At 37.5% G+C, this 25874-nt stretch overlaps 1 protein-coding gene across 3 annotated transcripts in view; it reads left to right on the top strand.

The window, feature by feature from the left end:
* The window catches only part of LOC136864799 (protein FAM117B), a 467979-nt gene that overhangs the window by 276217 nt on the left and 165888 nt on the right, over positions 1-25874 (top strand). For all 3 annotated transcript variants that reach the window (XM_068225929.1, XM_067142204.2, XM_068225930.1), the window contains one exon: positions 19548-19718. In XM_068225929.1, coding sequence (XP_068082030.1) covers positions 19548-19634 — 87 coding nt within the window. In that variant the 3' untranslated portion in view covers positions 19635-19718. The remainder of the gene's footprint in view (positions 1-19547; positions 19719-25874) is intronic.

Below are 25874 nucleotides of genomic sequence, written 5' to 3' on the forward strand. Positions count from 1 at the left end.
GAATTATTGTACAGGGTGTTTACAAATGAATATTGGAGTTTTAACGCCTTATAATATTGAATACATTAAACTTAGTTATAAATTAAATGTCAAATGAAAGAGCAACTCAAACAGTTTTATTACGAACTTTACAAATGTTCAATGTGACTACCATTTGTTACACGACATACATCAAGTCTATAGTAGAGTTCTTCCCAAACGTTATTAAGTGTGTCTTCAGTAATCTCAGCAACAGCTGCTTCAATCCGGTTTCTTAATTCAGGAAGGTCAGCTGGTAGCGGAGGCACGTACACACGATCCTTGATGAAGCCCCAAAGGAAAAAATCGCATGGCGTTAGGTCGGGAGAACGTGGAGGCCATGCCAAGCAAGTCCTGTCATTGGGGCCCTTGCGGCCTATCCAGTGCTCGGGTACAGTGACGTTCAACCAATCGCGTACGTCGTTATGCCAGTGAGGTGGCGCACCATCTTGATGGAAAATGAAGTTCTCTGGCTCATTTTCTTCCAACTGAGGGAAGAGCCATTGCTCTAGTGTATCGAGGTAAGAAGTACCAGTTACAGTACGTTCACCATAAAAGAAAGGCCCATAAACCTTTCGCCAGGATACGGCACAAAAAACATTCACTTTAGGGGAATCTCGTTGCATTTGTACCAACTCGTGAGGATTTTCTGAGCCCCAGATGCGCACATTATGAGTGTTTACATGTCCACTAAGGTGAAAGACCGATTCATCACTGAAAACAACACGATTCATAAACTCATAATCATGTAACAACATGTCGTTTGCGAAGTTGGCACGTAATCTGTGGTCTGCCGGCTTTAGAGCCTGTAATAACTGTAAACGGTAAGGACGTAGCTGTAAGCGTTTTCTTACAACTTTCCAAACGGTCGACGCAGGAAGTTGTAATTCACGACTAGCCTTCCGGACTGATTTCTTTGGGCTATGAGTGAATGACTCTCTCACTCGCTCAACAGTCTCTTCACTTAATCTTGGTCGTCCCTTGCTCTTCCCTTTACAAAGGCAACCGGTGTCTTCAAGCGTACGATACCACCTGCGAATGTTGTTATCACTTGGAGGATCACAACCGAACTTAATGCGGAACGCACGTTGCACACTAACTACAGATTCTGTCTTTGCAAACTGCAAAACACAAAAAGCTTTCTGTTCACTAGTCGCCATCTTTGCTACTACCGCTGTCTAGCGGATTGCGGCGAAACCATTGCACGTACATGCGCACTGGTGCCAACAAACAAAACTGTTTGAGTTGCTCTTTCATTTGTCATATAATGTATAACTGTAAGTTTAACGTACTCAATATTATAAGGCGTTAAAACTCTGATATTCATTTGTAAACACCCTGTATTTTGTAGCCCAGAAGTATTACTATTGTTGTCAAGCTGGGGTATGTCGAAAATTGTTAGATTTTTTTGTCACGGAGAGTTTTACTGATAGCCCTTTTTAAAAGTTGGCAGGTATGCTAGTTAAAGGATATAATAACATTAAAATACCAATGAAAAATCAGTATTTATTATTCAGCAGGCTTATATTAAATGCTTACCGGTACCTAAGATATTTGTTATTTAGTACAAATGTAAATATTAATGGTAAATACTCCATAATTTCAGGTTGGGTGTTCACTAACTGTTGGTGGTACTCATGATTCAAAGCCTGACGTAAGAGATTTTAACATTATAGCTGCACTGAAAGATCAATGTGAGTCTGATGAAAATCCGTTTGATTAGAGTTCTGTTTTATTTGACGATTAATTTCCCGTATAGGAATATATATCTACAGTAGAGGGGTCATGCTCCAATGAGATTGTAACAGACACAGCTGGGACAGATTGATGCAAGTGTTGTTGTTGTTATTATTATTATTATTATTATTATTATTATTATTATTATTATTATTATTATTATTATTATTATTATTATTTACGTAGTTATGTACGGACTTTATTTGGTATAAATCTTGGTCGAAACAAAACGTGAGGTTATGTCACGACACGTCTTCTGTATGTATAGTAATATGAGTTTATTTAATGTAAGAACACGTAATTAATAGTATATAATTTATTATTACCTGTAAATATGCTGTATAAATCCAGCGTAATGTTGTGCAACACACGGTAATAGTCCAGAACAACTAGAGAGTTACAGAACATTCGATCCATTTGTAAATAGGTTATTGGGGATTCTAGAAATGATGAGAAAACATGTTGTGTCATGCTTTTCTAGAAGCCAGGCAATGTACACAAGAACCTTGTTTATCTGGATTAAGTGGGCCCGGAACCGATCCTGATTATTGAAAATCCGAATAATCCGGAAAAAAACTAAAAACAAATACAGTACATGTTATGTAATCTATTAACATAAGTTGTACAGTAACTTAATGCCTTTTTTTTTTCAATTGTACAAAAGAGTATAAAAACACTTTTCTTACATTTATGACTCTGCTTTATGCACTAAAATAATGTGCGAGTTTTTTCTGTTTTACATTTGTATATCATTTGCGCGCAGCACGATCACAAAGACGTTTTACTAACAACAGTTCTGCCGGTGTGGTTTCAGTCAAGGATTCTAAATAGGCCATCAGTTTGTCCAGCTGCATTGTTGCCTCTCCACGAGTCATTGTTTCTTCTGATGGAGTGCTGGTCTCGTTTTCGAATTCGCCATCAGTGAATTAATAGTGTGTTGTATTCAGAAGAGTGTGGGTTCGAATCCCACCTCAGCCGTCCTGGGAATGGTTTTCCATGGGTTCCCATTCTTGGTTCCAGGCGAATGCCGGGACGGTACCTTTGATAGACTGTGGCCAAATTACTTCCAATTCCTGGCCTTAACAATCCTTGGCAGAAGACATTCAAGAAGAGTCGACCCCGTAAAGGAAATACTGTACAAGTAAAAATTAATTTTCATTATTTTCGATCCGGATAGACCGGAGATCCGGATTAATGAGGGCCAGATAAACAAGGTTCTTGTGTATATTAACACATTGGAGACCGAGCCCGAGTGTGTATCGGGGTGGGGTAACAGCGCAGACTGACCGCGCCCGAGGGTAACTCAGGCCCGCGTATTTGTTATATTGTCAACACAGCCAGGACAAGAATCGGGCGGAAACTATACATACCACTTTAAAGAACTTTTATAACAGCTATACCGTGCATTCGTGTCCTCTGTCGTTGTTTTCCCAAACTTACAGCAGCTTAGTTTTGCTCGAGTTCGCTTCTACATTCTATGTCTCCAGCCTTGCTTCCAGCTGCTCGAGGCGTGCACTTTCAGAGTTTCGTTTACATCGTGCGAAGTGTTTAGACTGTGTTTTGTTTCTGCCATCATGATTGGATCATTCAATAAAAGCGGAATTGTGGAGATTTTAGGAGTGATGACAGTGGTTCAGAAGAAGAGGTAGATGATTCAGGTCTAGATCCTGATTTTGAACTTCATGTTAGTGATGAAGGTATTTATAACCTATTCTCTCATATTCCGCTCAGGTATGATTTTGCACTTTGTAGTTTATTTAGCTAATGATTCATGATTTTCGTATGACTGGAGATTCATTTAGAACAAAGTGACGCAAGCAGTGATAATTCAAAAGGCAGGGACTGACTCATGTTCACTGGGTACTTTTCGTGAGTTGGATGCACTTGCAAAGCCTGTGCAGATAAAGTAAAAGCAGAAAATGGGAAAGTAACTAGAAAAGAGACATGATGGTGGTATCCAATGTGTTCTGTAGCACTTTGTCCCTGAATGCTTCAAACTATTCCACACTCAAGCTCATTATGTGTAAGACATTGTTGTCAGACTTTTTTGTAGTTGTTGCAAATGGCATACCGTTGAAAAGATCTTAATGCAACTTTTTAATCTGTAAAATAGGCACTTTTTATGTTTTGATGATATATACCTGTTACAATTGCAACCTACGTAATATTTTCCATAGTTTTTTTAAAAACCTTCAAAATATGGCGGTCTGCCTGCCCATATGCCACCTTAAGACACGGTCTCCATTGTGTTAAGAGGCAGTCTTGGGCGTTGGAGTTAGTTTTTAGTGTGAGTTGCTAGTGAAAGTCATTAGTCAAGTACGTGAACTTATGTTGTGATCTTGTTGTGTTGGTAGTTGGTTGACATGGGAATGTTCCATTCTTCTTCTTCTTCTTCTTCTTCTTCTTCTTCTTCTTCTTCTTCTTAGCAGTGTTTTGTTCAAGACAGCAGTTTATTAATGCAAAGATCATATGTGTATGATGTGTATATAATTTGTAAATACAACAGTGTACACAATTGACAGCATCTCGTGTGTGCGTCTTTGTAGTTACAACAAGATGACACCATACAAGTGCAATCAGTGACTAAAGCCAGTGATAATAAACGTACCTGGGCGAGTTGGCCGTGCGGTTAGGGAGATAGTGGGTTCGAATCCCACTATCGGCAGCCCTGAAGATGGTTTTCCGTGGTTTCCCATTTTCATACCAGGCAAATGCTGGGGCTGTACCTTAAAGGCCACGGCCGCTTCCTTCCAACTCCTAGGTCTTTCCTATCCCATCGTCGCCATAAGACCTATCTGTGCCGGTGCGACGTGAAGCCACTAGGGAAAAAAAAAAGGAACGTACCGGTACTGACCGAAATATTGTAGACTCCAACACACCCAAGCATGCGAAAACTGCAATGAATGACTGTAAATATATTATAACCAGCTCATTATCACTTACTAATGTTTACGAAACTAATGTAAGACCTTGTACGAAACAGTATGGCGTGGTGCTTCATATCGGTATTTGTTGGAATCAGTTGTAACATAGAGGTAACTACAGCACTAGCTGCAGTTACCAGTCGTTGCACAGATAACTGTGAAGAAGCCGATAACTGTTTTTTGGAAACTCATTTTAAACATATCACAACGTTAAGTCACTGATAACTGTGCATCGATAGATAACGGTCATTCCAGAAACCAGTCATAAGTGTATATATATGGAAAAGGAAGGATTCCACCTGATCAATACAATTTATTATATTTGTAGTTCTTACAGTACCAGTTTCGACCTATTTGGCCATCATCAGCTGTCTAATGTTGATGTTTTGTGTGAATTACATTACATTGTCTGAAGAGAGATGCCATCTTTGATTGGCATATCCGGATATCTCTAATGGGGCATATAAATTATGATTTTATCGTTTAAATTGCAGTACCATAGGTGTAAATGACCTTGAAGTTTAAATTGTGATTATAAAAACTGAACCTAAACTTAAGAGCTAATCAGTTGTACAAACACATAAAACACATTAAAATATACTAAAAACATATGTAAAGCACTAATCGATCGATCGATCGATCAATCAATCAATCAATCAATATTGATCTGCATTTAGGGCAGTCGCCCAGGTGGCAGATTCCCTATCTGTTGCTTTCCTAGCCTTTTCCTAAATGATTTCAAAGAAATTGGAAATTTATTGAACGTCTCCCTTGGTAAGTTATTCCAATCCCTAACTCCCCTTCCTATAAATGAATATTTGCCCCAGTTTGTCCTCTTGAATTCCAACTTTATCTTCATATTGTGATCATTCCTACTTTTACTTGTAATTATCATGCTATTAATAATAGATTTGCGTCAGTTGATACTATATTTGTAAGCAACGATGGGTTTCTATGATGTATTCTCTTTTGTTGGTTAATAGCTAGGTGTATTTTATTTATTTACATTTTATGGCCTTCATTGGACCACTCTAGCCAACTTTATACAGAGAATTTTTTAGTTTCCTGTCAGCCCAGTACTTCTTCATTCTGTCTGATCTTATCCTTCTTTCTTCATCGGAAATCACCCTTCCTATTGTCTGTTTGTTGATTCTGATTTGCAGTCTGGTTTGTTTGTCTGTGAGTTTCTTGATTTTGTCAGTTTTGTTTCTTAGGTCTTCCACTGTAATTTGTAGTTCATCCTTATCTTCCTTGATTTCTGTAATCCACTTAATGTTGCACTTACTATTCCATAATTTTTCTATTATTCTCCTGATGATCCTGTTCTCTGGTGTCCTGATTAGATATCTAAAAAATGAAATGCGTTTCTTCCTGATTGAGCTCATTACTGGTTCTATTTCCCTGTAGACTGTTTCATTAGAAGCTACTCTCTGGTGTCCATCTTTTTGGTATGATTTGTTGATGTATGTTCTAATGATTCTTGTCTCTATCTTGAGTATTTTGTCTATTTGTGCAGTGTTAGTTGTTTTGAAGATGGTTTTGCTTGCGTATGTTATTTCTGGTTGAATGACTGTTTTGTAATGTTTTAATTTTGTTGCTACTGATAGGCCTTTTTTGTTGTAGGTATTCTTGGTGACATATTGTGCTCTGGTCAGTTCATTTATTCTGTTATGCCATGCTGGCTTTTCATTGAGGTTATGTGTTATGATTTCTCCCAGATATTTAAATTTATCTACAACTAGCTGATGTACCCGGGCTTCGCTACGGGATTCTCAGAAAGATTGACTTTGTGGTTTTCCTAACTGAAATCAACATAGGTCATTACAAAAACGTAAGTATGAATGTAGCGATTAAAAGCAATGCTATCATATAGAATACTCGATCAAATGCAAAGCCGCACGTTTTATCACTTTTAACGAACAGTGCTGCGGTTAGATTGCGGTGCCAATCTAATAGTCCAAAGTTCCAGAGCTGGGATGACCAGGCTGCAGATTGCCATGAACACTCATCAGCCATTATTCCGTTAAATATGCACTCTGTTCATTCCAATCAGTGCCTCAGAGTAGGGATTGAATAGCCTGAATGCTATGATGATCCAGTGTGTGACGTACCAGTAGTATCAGAAAATTTATAAACCAGGGGAATGGCATGCTAAAGAAGAAAGTTATCTAACTCCCCAGCTACTCCCCATCAATATTCAGGCAGGCTATTACACTCTGTACGACTGGGCGAGTTGACTGTGTGGTTAGCGGTGCGCAGCTGTGAGCTTGCATCCGAGAGATAGTGGATTCGAACCCCATTGCCGGCAGTGCTGAAGATGGTATTCTGTGGTTTCCCGCTTTCACACCAGTCAAATGTTGGGCCTGTACCTTAATTAAGGCCTCAGGCACTCCTAGCCCTTTCCTATCCCATTGTCGCCATAAAACCTATCTATGTCGGTGCGATGTGAATCAGATAAAAAATACTCTGTACGCAGCAGTAATCCTATCTACCGGAGATGAGGGGCAACTGAAGACACAAAGCACATCACGACAAACAATGGTCAATGTAATGGTATTGTTGATCAATATTATGAGCTTTCTATATTGTAGGCCTTCACATTTAGTTTTCTTTCAACTCTGTGATTTGTAAAATATTTTATACCGTAAACTGTAGTTTCTTATTCTCCAAATTTACACACCAATTTTCATTACATACTGTTTACCTATTTTCTCGTTACTCGGTGCTGATATGGACTTAGTAACAAAAATCCAAATTCATGAATATCTTTGTGATCATAGCCAGTATGGTAACAATGTATAAGACATGAATAACAGGAAATCCAATACTGTATAACCTTAGTTATGTAGCATTCATCGATTACACCTCTAATCAGAAATATTTAAGAATTACATTTTAGGCCTTCCACTAAACTACCATTTCACTCAGCATGAATAAAATAATTTACAGCCTAGACTACAGCAACTTATTTCCTGACTTTACATACCGATTTTCATCAAGATAGGACTACTAATAACAATATTTGAGAATTAAATTTTAGGCCTTCCCCTAAACTACCATTTTTCTCAGCGTGAATACAATTATTGATAGCCTAGATCGTAGCAACTTATTCCCCAACTTTGCATACCCATTTTCTTTAAAATACGACCACTAATAACATAAATAGTTGAGAATTCAATTTTAGGCCTTCCCCTAAACTACCATTTTGCTCAGCGTGAGTAAAATGATTTATAGCCTAGATTGTAGAGGCTCATCCCCCGATTTCACATACCGATTTTCATTAAATTCTCTTCAACCGTTCTCTCGTGATGCGTGTACATACATACAGACAGACAGAAATTACGGAAAAGCAAAAAGTGCATTTTCTCGTTACTATGGACATGACCGATACAGAAATACCATTATTTTCAAATTCTGAGCAATGTACAGACAAAACTCTTATTTTATATATACAGATTTTGATTTCTTGGTTTATGTTTGTTTTTGTTTATGAGTGGTGAGTCAGTAAACATGATTACTATCTTTTCAAAAGGTATTCCAAGACCAATTTTCTATGCTATTTCCTGTAGTGATAGAACTTGTCTGGTTTCCTGAATATTGTTGGACAAGAGAGCAAGGTCATCGGCAAAACCTAGGCAATTTAAACTTATGTTGTCTTTGTGTCTTCCAGTTCGGATTTTCTTTGGGTTACTCTTGTACCATTCCCTCATTATATATTCCAAGGCACAGTTGAACAGCAGTGGTGACAAGCAATCTCCTTGTCTTAAGCCTGTTTTTATGATGAATGGCTCAGAGAATTCCCCTCTGAACTTGACTTTTGATTTAGTGTTGGTTAAGGTGAGTTCAATCAATTTGATTAATTTTGGATGGAGCTCGAAATTTCTTAATATTTTCAACATTGAAGGTCTATGGATACAGTCGTAAAAGTGATGATTTGTTCTGCACAGCTTCTCCAAGGTCTGAAGCCTCCTTGGTATTCACCTAATTCTTCCTCTAGTTGCTCTCTGATCCTCCTGTATAGGATTCTGGAGAAAATCTTGTATGTGCAGTCTAAGAGAGAGATACCTCTGTAATTATCTGGATTGCTTTTATCTCCTTTTTTTGTGGACTGGGTGGTTTATGGCTGTGTATTATAATAAAACACTTGTCATTAAAAGGTCCACTTTAGCTTCATGGTAGGTACAATCTTGTTCGTTTGAGTTAAAAGCATAAGATGAAGACGTAGTTTTGTTTTTTAGTATGATTAAAATTCTGGCAGCGGTGGTAGTTCCTTTCCTGTCTAAACTCAATAAACCATAACCACTTCTCAGCAATAGGCCAACACATTGAAGAATATAAACACAGTTTCACAAACATCAAAAATGATATGAAAATGTTAAACATAAATCCCAAAGGCCCTCTGCTCAATATAACAGAAGAATTTTACATTTCTTTAGATCAATACGCTAATCCCAATTTCAGTATAAATGATATTACAGAAGAAACCAGTATTATCTTCAAAGTCCTTCCTGCCCTAAAAAACGACTACGTCAAAACAATCAATAAGCAGAGCACAACACATGCCACAAAACCACTAAGCAACACACCCAACCCCACCTCTGCCCCTACAACAACCAATCCCCCTACCCCTCCGTCCACACATCTCATCACAGCTGGCATAAGCCCAAGACGAACCCACAGCAGTACGCAGCGAGTTCCGAAACAGAGCACTACCCAATAACAACAACAGCAGTAAGTACACTTTCAAATTCATACACGTCTTCAGGCATTCCTTCAGTCCACAATCCATCACTCATAACATATTTATCTTTTTCCTGATTGATAAATTTCATTTTGTTCCGTATTGATAGTCACCAAATGTCATAAAAGATTGGTGCAGATTTGTCGATGATGTTTTTGTCGTCATCGACAACAGAACAACTAACGATAATACTGTTTTAGACAAAATAAATGCCATAGATACACATATACAATTTACTAAAGAATCCGAGAATAACTATGAGCTAAACTATCTTGATCTGACTATTACTAGACATGAAAAACACTTGACCTTCAAAATTTACCGTAAACCCACTCATACAGTAAATACTATAAAAGCAGACTCTATTTACCCTACTTCCCATAAAAATGCAGCATATCATAGTATGATTTACAGAGTCTTTAATATACCATTATCAAAAACAGATTTCAACGAAGAAATGCAATTAATTCATGAAATAGCCAGAAAAAATAGTTATAAAAAAGAAATGATTAATTCCATTATTCGAAAGATCAAATCCCGACCCAAAAATACACTGTTGAAACTAGATAAACCTAAGAAGGACTACGCAACTTTCACTTTTAATAGCACATGTATATACTCTCTGACTAATATCTTTAAAAAACATAATCTCGAAATAGCTTTGAGAACTACTCATAATAGCAGGAACATCATACATAATACCAAGACAATCAATAATAACAATAAATACCTTCAATCAGGAGTGTATCGAATCAGTTGTAACAATTGCTTAACAAGTTACATAGGGCGTACTGGTAGAAATTTTGTGATCAGATACAATGAACATATCATCGCCATCAAACATAATCATTTCTCTGCAATAGGTCAGCACATGCACGATTACAAACATAAATTTACGGATACAGATAATGATTTGAAAATACTAAACACAAACCCCAAAGGCCCATTGCTTAATATAAATGAAGAATTATACATAACATTTGATCAATATACAAACCCCAATTACAGTATTAACGAAATAACTGAAAAAACTAATATTTTATTTAACAAGATTATCCCTATTGTAAAAAATTACTACCTCAGATTAGTCAACAAACGACGTTATACGCAAGCCATAACGCAGACAGCGGACACGCCCGGCTCCGCCCATACACACGCGGAAGCTTCCCCCATTCACTCCTCCGTTCCCCTTACAACAACCGAAATAAACACCAGAAGTACGAGGTACAATACGCGCCAGCAGCCAAGCTGCACACATCTCAACCACTCAACAGCAGTAAGTAAGTATCATAGAACGCATACACTAGTACACTAATAGGCAATGAGAACATTAATTCAAATAAGAATCTCTAATTCATTCATTTCGACTTAGATACTTACCAATATCATAAGAAAGGAAAGAGCCACCAATAGCAACAGTTTTAGCACTCAAAGTGAACTGCACTTAACAATCTCCAGAACATCAGCAATGTCAAATACGTAAACTTATTTTCAAATCAACAAAATTTGAACATTAGGAAGGTAAAGTGGTTGAATTATGTACAATGTACATTGGCAAAATGCTTACACAAACTCAAGCTTATAACTCTCACTTTTAACGATCTGTAAAAATAACACAGGAACATACTGTCACTTATTGCTTTAGACTGTCAACAGACATTTACATCCAAGCACATCTTATTATGTTCGTTAATGTTTTAATGTGTTTATGTAATTTATTTCAATGGACAATTTTCATATCGACTATTGTAATACGAACTGTAAAAACAACGCAAGAACATACTGTTACCTGTTGCTTTAGACTGTCAACAGTGCATCCAAGCACATTTTACCAAGTCTGCTAATGCTTCATTGTGTTTATGTAATTTATTATTTTAATGGACAATCAACACATAATTTCAAATTAGCTGACGTAATTACTGTTAATACGAACGCAATATTAACCACCTTATAAGTGACAATTAAGCTTATCTCACACATGACTAAGCATTTATATGTTAATGGAACTCCTTTTAACTGACAAGGCAAACGCCTATTGTAACTATCACAAAACTAGTCCAACATTAAGATAGAAGATGAACTCATTGAATTATTCTTGTCAATAATTGGACATATGTATATATTGTGCCATATTTTATTATGTATTAAGAGCATTTTAATTTGTTTATATAATTTTTAGCTAAGCTGTAAAATTAGAAATTCCTAGCAAAGCATAAGCATAACCACCGTAATGTTGTCAAATTCAGAATCTGTTATAAAGTTCTTAAATAGTGAGGCATAATACAAAGATGCAAATAATATAAGATTCTAATACAGCTGAAGATGACTTTGTAAGAAGTCGAAACCAGTCCTATTATACATGTTATAATAAGTAAGTATTGATCAGGTGGAACTTTTCTTTCTTTTATGACATATTTATCTTTTACAGATAACCATAATACCAGCGCACACATATAGACAGGAAAGGAACTACCACCGCTGTCAGAATTTTAATCATACTCAAAAACAAGACTACGTCTTCATCTTATGCTTCTAACTCAAACGAACAAGATTTCACCTACCATGAAGCTAAAGTGGACCTTTTAACAACAAGCGTTTTATTATAATACACCTAGCTATTAACAAACTAAATAGAATACATCATAGAAACCCATCATTGCTTACAAATATAGTATCGACCGACAGAAATCTATGATTAACAGCATGATAATTACAAGAAGAAAGCATATGCAAGACATGTACAATTAAACTCATCAGGTTTTAGACTTATTTATATTATTGTTCATGAACACTAGCATCAACTAATGTAATTCATGGCCATAAGACTCGACCAAGAAAGAAGAAGATATGTGCAAGACATAAACGTGTAAATTAATCAGTGCTTTACATATGTTTTTAGTTTATTTTAATGTGTTTTATGTGTTTGTACAACTGATTAGCTCTTAAGTTTAGGCTCAGTTTTTATAATCACAATTTAAACTTCAAGGCCATTTACACTTACGTACCGCAATTTAAACGATAAAATCATAACTTATGTGCCCCATTAGACATATCCGGATATACCAATCAAAGATGGCATCTCTCTTCAGACAATGTAATGTAATGTAATTTATGCAAAACATCAACATTAGCCAGCTGATGATGGCCAAATAGGCCGAAACTGGTACTGTAAGAACTACAAGTATAATAAATTGTATTGATCAGGTGGAATCCTTTCTTTTCCATATGTGTGTAATCTATCGATACGGACATGAAGCTCATAAATAATGATACAGTCATAAGTGTGACAAGTGTAGCCCAGGAGCTTGGTATTGCTCACAGCATTGTTCAGGTGCTTAGAGAGCATTCTGAACCACTGGTACTGCTGCCCGAAGGAGAGGAAGGGGTTGACTACAGTCAATTGCAGCAGTGGATTACCGCTACATTGTGCAACAGGCAAGAATAGACTCACATCAAACAGTGGGTGCAATTGCAACCACATTTAATAGGACTGTTAGGCACCCAATCTCGCGCTTCACAGTGGCACAGCGACTGTTTGGCGGATGGGTCTGTTTGCCCGACGACCATTTTGTTGTTCCATTGACACCTGCACATCGGCTACACCGTTGCGATGGTGCCGAGAGCATCAAGTCTGCACTGACAAGGATTGTGGTCGCATGCTCTTCTCAGATGAGAGCAGATTCAGTCTGAGTAGTGATTCTAGACATTCCCCCATCTGGCGAAAGGAGGGAACACGTAATGCACCCGGGAACATGTTGAACTAGATAATTTTGGTCATACAAGTGTTATGGTGTGGGGAGGCATAATGTTGCATGAACATACCAACCTCCAAATATTTGAACGGGGTACACTCAATGGTCTACGTTATTGTGACAGTGTACTCCTTCCTCATATGCGTCTCTTCAGGGCTGCATTCAGCCCTGACTTCATTTTTGTGGATGACTATGCACGACCGCATCAAACAGCGCAGGTGGAGGAGCTCTTGGAACGAGAGGATATTCGGCAAATGGACTGGCCTGCCCATTCCCTTGACTTAAATCCCATCGAGCATGTGTAGGGCATGTTGGGCAGACTTATTGTAGCACGTTCACATACACCGACAGTCCAGCAGTTGTCAACCATCCTGGTGGAGGAATGGAATGCCCTACCACAAGAACTTACTAATCTTGTGGCCACCAAGGGAACATGTTCTAGAGCATGCATTGCTGCCCATAGTGATCACACACCCTTTTAAGAATCATGTCCCTTCTTTCGTGATGTCCAGGGGACCATCATGAGTCGCAGTGACTTAAGTGTATTTTATTGTCTCTGTATAAAAGTGGCATTTCTGTTAGTCTTATCACATATTCCTTTCAGTTGCCTACCATACCATACTGTAGCAGTTCTTCCTACATATGGTTCAAGTTTCATCGAGCTATATGTTACTTGGCAGTGACACAACATGCAAAAGTTACTTTTGTCCTTCAGTTTTGCACAGCTATGTATATTGTGGATACTCGGATTACTTTAAAAATAGTCTGTTGGACTTACTTCACATAAATGCAATGCTTCAGGAGGAAACCACCCTTCTCTTTTAACCATGGCAGCCCATTGCTTTCTTTGAATTGGGTCTTTGGGGAATACCTTCATGATAAATCCTTTCTCCAGGCTATTGGTACAGCCAAAAGCACAACCACCCAGCATTTTCACCTATTCTACAAGCTACGATCATTAAAACAATGTGTTAACAATACAGTGCTAGGGACGAATATGGCAGATCGAGCGCAATTCCAGGCACAGCCAATCAGAAGTCAAACCGATTTGGCCACACTATATCTGTATAGTCGCTCTAATAGCTCAAAGAATGGAACAGTTGCACTTGTTAACGTGCTACAGCTATGGAGCCAGGCTCTGCATTCTGGAGATGAATGGGTTCGAACCCCACTGTCAGCTATCTTGAGAATGGTTTTCTGTGGTTTCCCATGTTCACTTCTAGGCAAATGCCGGCCAGTTCCTGTTAAGCCACAGTTGATTTCTTTCACCTCTTTACCCAGTTTCGTTAACCATCGTTCATTAGTTCAACTGAGATTGCCGTCACGAAGGGCATCCGGCCATAAAAACGTGCCATATAATTTCATTTTGCCTCATCCCCAACCTCGTGTCAGGAAACTGGACTAAGGGGTAAGCATACATACAGATGTATAGGTCAAAATAATAATTGGCTAAACCTTGCACTGCATAGAAGAATTATTAGTAAAGGCTTCTTTAAAGAGGTTCAGCTAAAAAAATTATCGGTTTGACACACAGTTTCCTTCTATACAACAGACTTCGTACTGATTGAAAAAAAAAAAAAAAAGCACGTACTATGAACATCCCTTGTGGAGTGAAATCATTAGAAAACTAGGATCGACATAAGTGGCATCGTGCATATTTTGCCATTTCACGGAAAGTTTTCAACTAATGGTTCTCAACGCAGGGAACTACTTTTGTGGCCAGACAGTTGTATAGGTCAAAGAATGGAGTGGTCACACATGTAAACACGCTGTGTGGTATATGATAGGTGAATCAGTTGTTTCATGGAACTTTGGAATAATTTAAATGAGCAGGGAAGATTACAAAGACTTTGAACCAGTGAGAAGATGCATCATAAAAAATGAAGAGCATAAAATTACTGATGATAGCAGATTAAAATAATGCAAGATGAGCCATCTGGCATATTTGTGAGGAGTTGTCACAATACTCTAATTCCATTCATATATTTCCCGATAATGTCATTGAAAGATGTAAACGTTGGTAACAGTACTTCTGTATTTTATTTGGCTCCTATTTGCTCAGATGATCTTGCAATAACAAAAGAGAAGAATGTGCTAGATTTACAAACATTGGTAGGCGTGTTTATACATCTGAAAGATGACGTTGATTCAAATTTCCTGCAAATAAGATTAACATGGCACAAGTAGTGGCCCCATGACGTTGCACATTAGGTTTGCTTTAAATACGGGCTGTACTGTGCGAGAGCATTAATTACCTGTGATATTGGATGGAGTGACTGTGAGTGGGTCAAGAATACCTGTATGACGACAAAGAGGCCAATATCAACAGCTCACTGTGGTTGAACAAGGCTGTATAATAGGGCTACGTGAAGGTGGATTTTCCTTCTCCGCTATTGCATAACGACTTGGCAGGAATGTCTCCACTGTGCATGAGTGCTGGCAGCGATGGTCATGAGAAGGTACACTCGCAACAGGACTGCTGTATTCAGCGTATGGCTGTGGCACAGCAGACTGCATCTGCAGTAGGAATTTGAGCGTCATTTAGCACCACGGTGATGCAACGAACTGTTCAAAATCTGTTACTTGAAGGACAGCTCCGAGCCAGATGCCCTGCAGCGTGCATTCCACTTACCCCAAACTACTGCTTTCTGCGACTTCAATGGTGTCAAGCGAGAGATCATTGGAGGATGGAGTGGAGGTCCGTTGTATTTTTCAATGAAAGCCGTTTCTGCCTTGGTGCCAGTGATGGCTATGTGTTGGTTAGTAAGAGGCCAGGTGAGCACGTGCATTCCACCTGTCTGCGGCGTCGACACACTGGACTTACACTGGAGTTTTGGTCTGGGGAGCAGTTTCCTATGACAGCAGGAGCACTCTCGTGGTTATCCCATGCATCCCGACTGCAGATGTGTACGTCCGTATGGTGATTCAACCTGTTGTGCTGCCATTCGTGAACAGCATTCCCGGGGGATATTTTCCAACAGGATAATGCATGCCCTCCATGCCACTATTGTAACTCAAGATGCTCTACAAAGAGTAGACATGTTGCCTTGGCTTGCTCGGTCCCCCGATCTGTCCCCATTTGATCCCGTATCGGACATCATTGAACGTCAACTCCAGCGTTGTCCACAATCGGCATTAACGTTCCCTGTATTGACCGACCAAGTGCAACAGGCATGGAACTCTATCTCACAAGCTGACATCCAGCACCTGTACAACACAATGCATGCACATTTTCATGCATGCGTTCAACAATCAGGCGTTTACACCAGTTATTAATGGACCAGCATGGTACATTTGCGATGGCTTTTCTTGTGCAGATATTAACCTGTAGTCTTGTACCTTTAATCAATGAAATATGTTACCCCAACAAATATATTGCCAAAATATCCATATTCTACATTCCTTATTTCATGGTGTTTGGATATTTTTTTCTGCCAGTGTAAGGACCTTGGTGAACAATATCATGGTTTCTATTTGAATCTCAAAACCATCTGGGTCTTAGCACTTCACAGGAAGGATTAGTTATGAATATAAATGTTAAATGTGTAATTCTTTTGTGTAGACAATAAGTCTTATCATTATTATCAGTAGTAGTAGTAGTAGTAGTAGTAGTAGTAGTAGTAGTAGTAGTAGTAGTAGTAGTACTTGGATGTTTAGGAAAAGTTATATTTTTCCTTGTCTCTATTTTCTTGCCTGGTTGGATTTCGGTGAAAATCAGGTGATTATTGTCACAATTAAGTGATTTTTATTTGTCACATAATGCATATTTTGGCTGTTTTTTTTGTCATAAGGTCATATTTTGAGCTATTTTCGTTGGAACGTCATATTTCGGCGGTTTGGTGTCAACTATACCTGTGCAAAATGGTCAACTTTCCGAATGAGAACTAGTATTCACAACACTGCTTTTCCGTATCACATCTGTAGTTAATCCAAGTGGAATACTCTGCCTCTTCTATCAAGATTGCACAGGAATTGTTTTCCAACAGTTTGTCAAAAAACATCTGGCATATATTAAGTCGAATTTTGGAATTATATCAAGTGCAATTACTCGTTTTGAAGCTGCTAGCTTAGAAATTCATGCAAGTATTGAAATTGTGATGTTGAACTTTCAGCACAACAGTCACATGGAATAGTTTGCGTCAGTGTAAAACGGAAACTTGCTTAGTCGAACTGACTGTCTTCGTTGTGTGTGCGAGATAAATCATGATGCTCTTAGAGGAGAAAGTACTAGTACACTTCAAGATGAGTGCATACTCGACAGCAGTGATTTAACATTATTTAAATATGCACCAATAACTCTTGTGACATAGAGCGGAGCTTCTCTTCTTACAAGAATGTGTTAAGTGATAATCGGAGGTCTTACGCGCCTGATGCTTTGAAGATGAACCTTCATTACCACCCGCGGAGAAGAATGAAGAAAAAAGTTACGTGAGTTTGCCCTATTTGCCCTGCCGCCCTACCATAATGTATCGAAAGACATCTACTTAATACCAATATAAATGGTCCCTTATTGGGCATTATAAATTTTCCAGCTAACTCATTCCTGGTTGCCAGTGTTCCGTCCCCGTGTGCTAGATTGGGCTCGTCAGTTGGTACCTAGCACACCTACCAAGGTGCATGGCTAGTGCATACCGTGGAGGCCACTGCGTAGGTTACTTGAAGCCACCAGCAGTGCCAACGCACTATGAGAGACTTTGTCTCACCACCAAAAATTGATGCCTGCTTGGCCATCAGATGATATAGATGTTGATTGCCATAGGGAATCTGAAATATTTTTCCTGAATGAGTAAATTTATAATACCAATATAAAAGGTCCCTTATTGGACATTATAAACTCTGGCAACCAGGAATGAGTTAGCTGGAAAATTTATAATGTCCAATAAGGGACCATTTATATTGGTATTATAAATTTACTCATTCGGGACAAATATTTCAGATTCCCTATGGGAATCAACATCTGTATCAGACATCTGCTTAATTCATTTCATGGTGCTCAATTTAAACTTTAACGCATTTAAGTAATATTAATGTAATCTGGGCTTAAATGTTCCAAATTTTGTTTAAAAAATAGATTGATTTCTGGTTTTCTCGTATTTCAAAACACCAATTCAAACATGTTTGGAATTATGAAATGTTGTGTCATCTGATAATCTTAGCGAACTTAGTACTTTACAGGTATGTATTCACAAATGTTTGATAAGTGAATCAAGGACAGTAGACTGTGATTAACTGCTAAACATGCATATTCAGAAAATTAATATGAAAGTAAGAATAAAGAACCTAGTAAACAAATATGTATCAAAGGAATTGCCATTTCGATTTATAACTTATTTTAAAATGGCCACATTTTGATTAATAATTTTCTGGTCATATTTTGCGTCACTTTTGAAGTCATATTTCGTCACTTTTGAGGTCATATTTGCTTGCTTATTGGGGCTATTTTTAGGTCTTAAATATCCGAGCCCTAATTATTAGCTTCAATTGTATCATTTCGACTGTTTTATCACTGAGAAATAAGCAAAGTATTTCTTACATTGTTTGAATGATAAAATACTATTCATATGTACATGATTTTTAATACTCAAACTAACCTTCAATAATAATATTATTATTTCACTTTGAACATCTTTTTTTCACTAACTCTTCAGAAATAAACAAATAGGATATAATTCTTTTAATGTTTTATGCTGATTTTAGTAGTATTGTTCAACATTTTTTTTTTTAGCAGACAGTATGATGTTGCATTATGACAGGTTATTTACTTCATAAGTTTTGTTTTCAATATTATTCTGGGCAGAATAATTTGTCATTCTTTTCATTGTTTGAATGATAAAATACTATTTACCTTGAGTAATAACCATGTTAAGTTACTAATGAGTATTGTATTTCTGCACGTGTAATATTTTTCTTCTTGGTATCCAAATAAGAATATGTATGTACTAAACTTCGTTGGTTGTTTTTTTGCAGTATTTACTTCTATACTTACAATTTTATTTTGGGAATCCAGCAGTATCACTTTTATGGAACATGGGTTTGTTTTATTATTCCTAGGCATCCTGACTCAGCAAGCAACGGCAACTTTGAAGTGTGTTTTTACTAAACTTGTGAAATGTAACATAGACCTCTGTTTGCCGTTATGCTTCATTTGCACATATAATAAATACCCTGTTTTAATAGAGACCTTGTAATGCTGCTGCCAGTTCCTAATTATTTTTAATATGGCTCAAAAATAAATATGTACAGAGAAAATTCATTGTGAAGACATCTGTACACCTCTTCTGTACAAGTGTCTTGTGGATCTATGTATCTGTTGTGAGGACCTTGAATTGACAATTGTTATCAAGAAAGTTATTTTGGTTTCTCTTTCTTTTTCAGGGAAGTCCAAGTCCAAGTTCAAGTAAAAACAAAGAAAGTTGTGAAGAACAGAGAGATGAAGCAGTGGAGAAAAGCGAGTCTAGCTAGGGAGAAGATAGAATAGGAAAATTAACCGATATCCCAGTAAAGATGAAAAGACTATCCTCAAATTAATCCAAGAATCTGTATTGGGTAAGTTAAAAGTCATTCTTGCAAGATAATCTCAGTAGTATAATAGAATAATAAAGGTAAACTTTTCATTTGAATATTACATATGGATTTTCCCTCTCTGGCTAAATTATTGATATTACTGTGTAATGTTTATGAATAATGTCCCTTTAACTTGTTCAATACTGTCATATATGTATGTTGGAATGATCTGTTGTATATGCTGTACTAGCTTACTTAGGAACAGCTTGTTGAACACAGTTAAGAAATTGCATTCTAGTCATAGCCCTGAAACTAATTAGTCATCCATTAGTCCTATTTTCTGGTTGATATTTAAAATTTGTAATAATTAAGGGCATTGTCACAAACATCATATCCATCAGCTTTCCCCAGTTTCTCACTTTTTTTATTTCACACTTTTGTGGTTGACTTATGATTAGCGACACCTGTTTTTCGCAAAGCGTGAAATTGTGACATTTTTGCGAAATTTTACAAATTTGGCTCAAAAACACAAAACTATTTACGTTTAAGCAAACTCAAGAAATAATTAACAAAATTATTTGGAATTGCACCATTTGAAGTTTACGACGGAGATTCGAGGCGAGTTTGGCAATAAAATCCGATAATCGATGCCACACTTTATACCCTTTCGATATATATCAAAAGCTAAGGTATAGTATATCGATTATCGCTAAATTATCTTCCTGTGAAGCGAGAAATTTATCGTATTCATCGATCCTTGGTATTAAATTACGTGTAAACACGTCACTGTGTATTTCCTCTTGCCTGTTGAAAATCACTGCTGATCGGAGCTTTTAATTTCTATTTTGTGCTCAGTTTATTAAAATGGTTGTGACAGTTTTTGATCGAGAAAAAGAATTTGCATAAGGAGGATTTTACGTGTTTGACAAAACTAAAAAGATACTGATGTGCAAATACTGCAATGTGCGAATTGAGTGGCAGAGAAAGGACACATACCTGAAGCATATTAATAACAGAGTTCCACATAAGAAGAACAAGGAAAAGGCGCTAACGATGACAAGCATCAGAAAACAAGCTAGTCTCACAGACACTAGTTCAGCGGCAAAACGAGCGAAATGCGATAAAGACGCATTCATTTTATCTACAACTCATGCTTTTATGGAGGCAAATATTCCACTGGATAAAGTTGATCATCCGAAGCTGAGAGAGTGGAGGGAAAAATATATACCAGGTTTGTGAAATACTATAAATTTGTTCTGAGGAAGAGATGTGAGGTTATGTTTTTCTGATAACTTCGTACGGTTATTATAGTTTTCTTGTTTAATGATACTTAGGCCTAGATAATGCATGCTAGATCTCTCATTTACTTACAATTATAAATCATTTAATTAATTCAAATGATGTCAAATAGCCCTATTGATTTTTTTAAGGTGCTGGAGACTTGCCCACAGCTGGAAGACTGACGGAAGGTTCTGTACCTCGAATCATCAAAGAGGAGGAGGAAAGATTAAAAGGAGCTGTGAAAGATGAGAGAGTTTCAATTCTTTGTGATGAAACTACTGATAAAAAAGTGCAATGTGTATTTATGGTTCTGATAAAAGTGCTTAGTTGTGGCGATAGTACAGTTCAGAAGTTATTTGTAGGGGGAGTGAAAGTTATTGCAATTATGAGTGTAATTCACAAACTTGAAATTCGGTACCAGAATGTAGTTTCTATAACTTCAGATTCAGCACGTTACATGGGCAAGTGCATAAACACAATTAGGGTTCCAGTTTCAGAAGGGTTGATACACATGCAGTGCTGGGCTCATAAACTGAATTTGGAGGGCAGTGTGTGGGCCGTGGAACTTAGTGCTTTGAACGCAATGTGTTGTACAGGCAAAACACATCTTCCTTAATACACGAAAGAGAAAGCATGCATACATTCAATTCCTGAAGCAGAAATATGAAGACGAACCCACTACAGCTAAACTCGCCCCATTCCTGTGATCACCAGGTGGAAGTCATGGTTTAAAAGTGTTGAGTACCTTGGAGAATATCTTCATGATCTGGTAGACTTTGTTGAAACTATTGAAGACGAGAGTGTTACTGTGAACTATTTCAAAGCCTTGACCCCAAATTAAGTATTGCAAGCCGTCCAATGAAGTAACAAAAATTCATTACCTAGCTATTTATCTTGTTGAGCATTGCTCAAAATGTTGTAACTTGCTGCTCACATTAGAGAGTTCCAACATGCCGTTAATTCATGTACTTGAGTCTGAGCTTAGTGACCTTTCAAAGGGCTTTAAATTACTAGAGGACGCATTTTTGTTTTGAGACAACCTCGGATAAACTTTCCAAACTACCAAAATCAATGCAGACACAATTAACATCTTTGTTTCAATCTGGAGGTAGAGCAAGCCTGAAAAAGCTGAACCAATTAAGAGTTTGACACAGGAAAGTTTATAATTTCTTCTCTTGGTAAACTGTTTGATCCAAGAAGCATAATGGAAGGGGATTTAGAAAATGATGAACTCTCTTGTCTAATAAAGCAAATTCCCATCTTACGAGAACTTTCAATGTCAGAATACAGTACATTGAACCATACACTGTGATTAGGGATCTAGTTACTAGTTCATGTAGAGCAGGTAGAGATATTGATGTGATTGCCATACTTCTTTCCTGAAACCAGAATATGAGCATTTTGTGGAAGTTGCAGTGAAGGCTTTATGGATCCCTGTCAGTAATGTTGATAGTAAGAGGGCATTCTCAACGTATTGTAATGTAATGTCTGACAAGAGAACAGCTCCGATTCCCAGTAATATGGAACTCATGGTATCTCTGTCTTTTTCAGACTGATAAGTAAATTATATACTTAGGCTAGGCCATACTTGTTAGTGACAGCTGATACAATTTTTTCAAACTTCCATGTTTTGATATCATGTGTAATACTGTATGTGTTTTAAGCAGAAGTGTAACTCGTGTATTTATATACTTACGCAAAAATACAACGTTGTTATACTGCAAATATGCAATGAACTAAGTTATTGGTTTACCTTTTATAGCTGAAAAGTGGAAATAAAATTTAACAAAATTATTGAAGAAATAAAATAAAAGTAGCTACAAATATACCAAAATAACTGTTAAAAAATGACTAAATTACGCAAAAATGTTCAACACAAACAGGTGTTATGTTATGATGTTTAATAATATTCATAACAAAAAATGACCTTAGAAAAATAATCATGAAGTATAAGTTTGCTAATACTGATTGATTTTTGTTCTATTTCACAGTCAAAAATAGTTGGTATACTTATTAATCATTCATATTATCTACATCTGATGACTTGTGAGGTCACTGCTACTTAGATTTGTTACAAGACTGGGAAATTTCAGAATATTTGAAACCAGAGATGAAAACCGGGGAAAGAAAAATTCACACCTTTGTGGAGAACACTGAATATTTTATATTCTGCACTTAGAATATCTTGTTTATGATTTTTTTTGTGAATTGTGAAGTAGTTGTTATTATTATTATTATTATTATTATTATTATTATTATTATTATTATTATTATTATTATTATTATTATTACCGGGCGAGTTGGCCGTGCGCGTAGAGGCGCGTGGCTGTGAGCTTGCATCCGGGAGATAGTAGGTTCGAATCCCACTATCGGCAGCCCTGAAGATGGTTTTCCGTGGTTTCCCATTTTCACACCAGGCAAATGCTGGGGCTGTACCTTAATTAAGGCCACGGCCGCTTCCTTCCAACTCCTAGGCCTTTCCTATCCCATCGTCGCCATAAGACCTATCTGTGTCGGTGCGACGTAAAGCCCCTAGCTAAATATTATTATTATTATTATTATTATTATTATTATTATTATTATTATTATTATTATTATTATTATTATACAGCAGTCATTGAAATTAAATGACCAGATAAGTTGGCTGCATGGCGAGAGTCATGTAGCTGTGAGCTTGTATTCAAGAAATGGTGGATTTCAACCTCATTGTCTACATTGCTGAAAATAGTTTTCCATGGTTTCATATATCTGCAGCAGGCAAATTTACCTCATTTTAGGCCATGGGTGCTACCTTCTCATTCTTAGCCCTCTCCAATACCACTACTGCTGTAGAAGTTTTAGTGCAATGTTGTGTGGATAACAGAAAAAATGAAAACTGACCATTGTCTCCCATTGCCTTGTAAGAAATACTGTATTTTGAAATGATGTACCTGAAGTAATGAAGTTTGTACAAAAAGCTTTCACAAATGGAACACAATTTATCAATCTTGGTGTGGATGTTCCAAGCAAAATACAGTAAAATCGTACTAAGACATTTCTGCAGGGAACAAGGAAAGAGAACGTGTTAAATGAGAGAACTTGCCATTTAACATCCTGCTTATTGTTTAAAAGATCAATAACATCTAGGTCATTGGCCTGGATATTGAACATCCAATTGAAAACTACCCAACAGGGTATTGGAGTACTTTCATTTGATTTTAACATGAGTGCATTTTATATTATATATGTACAGTGATAGCTGTATTTACTGTGTCTGAAGATGAGAGTAGAGTATTAAAGGTGTGAAAAACTTCAGAGGACAAATATGGAAACCTTTTCTGCTGGGGCGTATAAAAGTAACAACGGAGTATTCAAATGTGTGAAACTGAGAAAGTGGCTGCTCGGTTTGGGTCACGTAGCTGTCGGCTTGCATTCCAGAGATAGTGGTTTGAAACTGCCTGTCGGCAGCCCTGAACATGGTTTTTCCGTAGTTTCCCATTTTTACAACAGGCAAACCTTAACCCACTCGACTGATGCGAGGATTGCCCAGGCCTTCACCTCGAATGATGAGATTGTTATTTATTGCCCAGTTGTAGCCTTTGAAAGCACAAACATTTCATCAGGTGTCGATCACTCTCCTAGCCATGGCTCCAGGCGAAATGAAGGCCAGTGACAGCAGTGCTATTGATTGCTGAGTTAATTGGAAGTGTTCTAGACAGTGTTTCGGAGGACAGTGATGGTGATTATGATAATTTTGAAGAAGATATTTTCATCTGACAGTTCATCTGAAATCGTACACCAAGCCCCGTGTTCGAAAGCAAAACAATGCGACTGCGTGTGGGTTAATAATATTGATAACCAACCGATTATTTATCACTTTACAGGCTCTCCAGGGGTGTCAGGAGAATTGAGATACAAATACTTCAATAATTCTGTATCAGATTTGTCTGTGTTTTCGGATTTTATGTACCTGTTGTTTTCCCGATTTCATGGGAAACAAATATTTGCACTATGCAACAATTATCGGACCCATATAGGAAAAAAATAATAGATTATGGTTTGACACTAATGAGGATGAAATTAAGGCCTACTTTCCAGCTGCATTTTTATATCCCAGGTCCGTAAGCCTCTCATCTAATTATGATGGAGCAAAGATTTAATGTATTGAGAGACCCCAAAAAGTGTGAAATGCCTCTACATATACTTGAATGTTTTAAGATTTACCACACAGAATCATTGTTCTGACATAATTGTTGGTGAGTACAATTATTTTGAATACTTCGTTGAAAACTGTGCATGAAAATTCTGGTTACTGTTCCATTTATGGCATTTATATCAGAGTTGTGCACGGTAGTTCTGACCGGGGGGGGGGCTTACTCGGCGATTTAAGTCTGATTTCTAAGAGAGCACGCGGGTTAATTAAGGTCGCATACCCCTGTGGGTGTGGGACGCAGGCGAAGAATACACCCACGGTATCCCCTGCCTGCCGTAAGGGGCGACTAAAAGGGGCGACCAAGGGATGATCGAATTAGAACCACGAGACTACTTGTAATTAGTACCACCATGCGGCGAACACCATGGGTCGCCTTTACTTGCGCGTAGTACTACTATGTTGGGTACACAATAGGTTTATGATTAGTAGCGACAGTGTGTGAATCAGGGTGGGTTTCACAGTACCTGTGATCGGTACCACTATATGAGCGACACCATGGGTCTGCCTTGCCTATGATTAGTACCTATTATGTGAGGAACACCACAGGATAATGCGTGTCCCTGTGATTAGTACACATGTGAGGAACACCATAGGTTTGCGTTGCCTGAAAATGGTGCCGCAATGCGAGACCCTAGGTCTGTGTTACATGTGCGCATTACATTACCTGTGAGTATTGTAGTACCATACTGTTTGGAATACCGTGAGTCTACGCTACTTTTGATTAG

The sequence above is a fragment of the Anabrus simplex genome, chromosome 2, assembly GCF_040414725.1.
Source record: "Anabrus simplex isolate iqAnaSimp1 chromosome 2, ASM4041472v1, whole genome shotgun sequence".
In the NCBI taxonomy this organism is placed as follows: domain Eukaryota; kingdom Metazoa; phylum Arthropoda; class Insecta; order Orthoptera; family Tettigoniidae; genus Anabrus; species Anabrus simplex.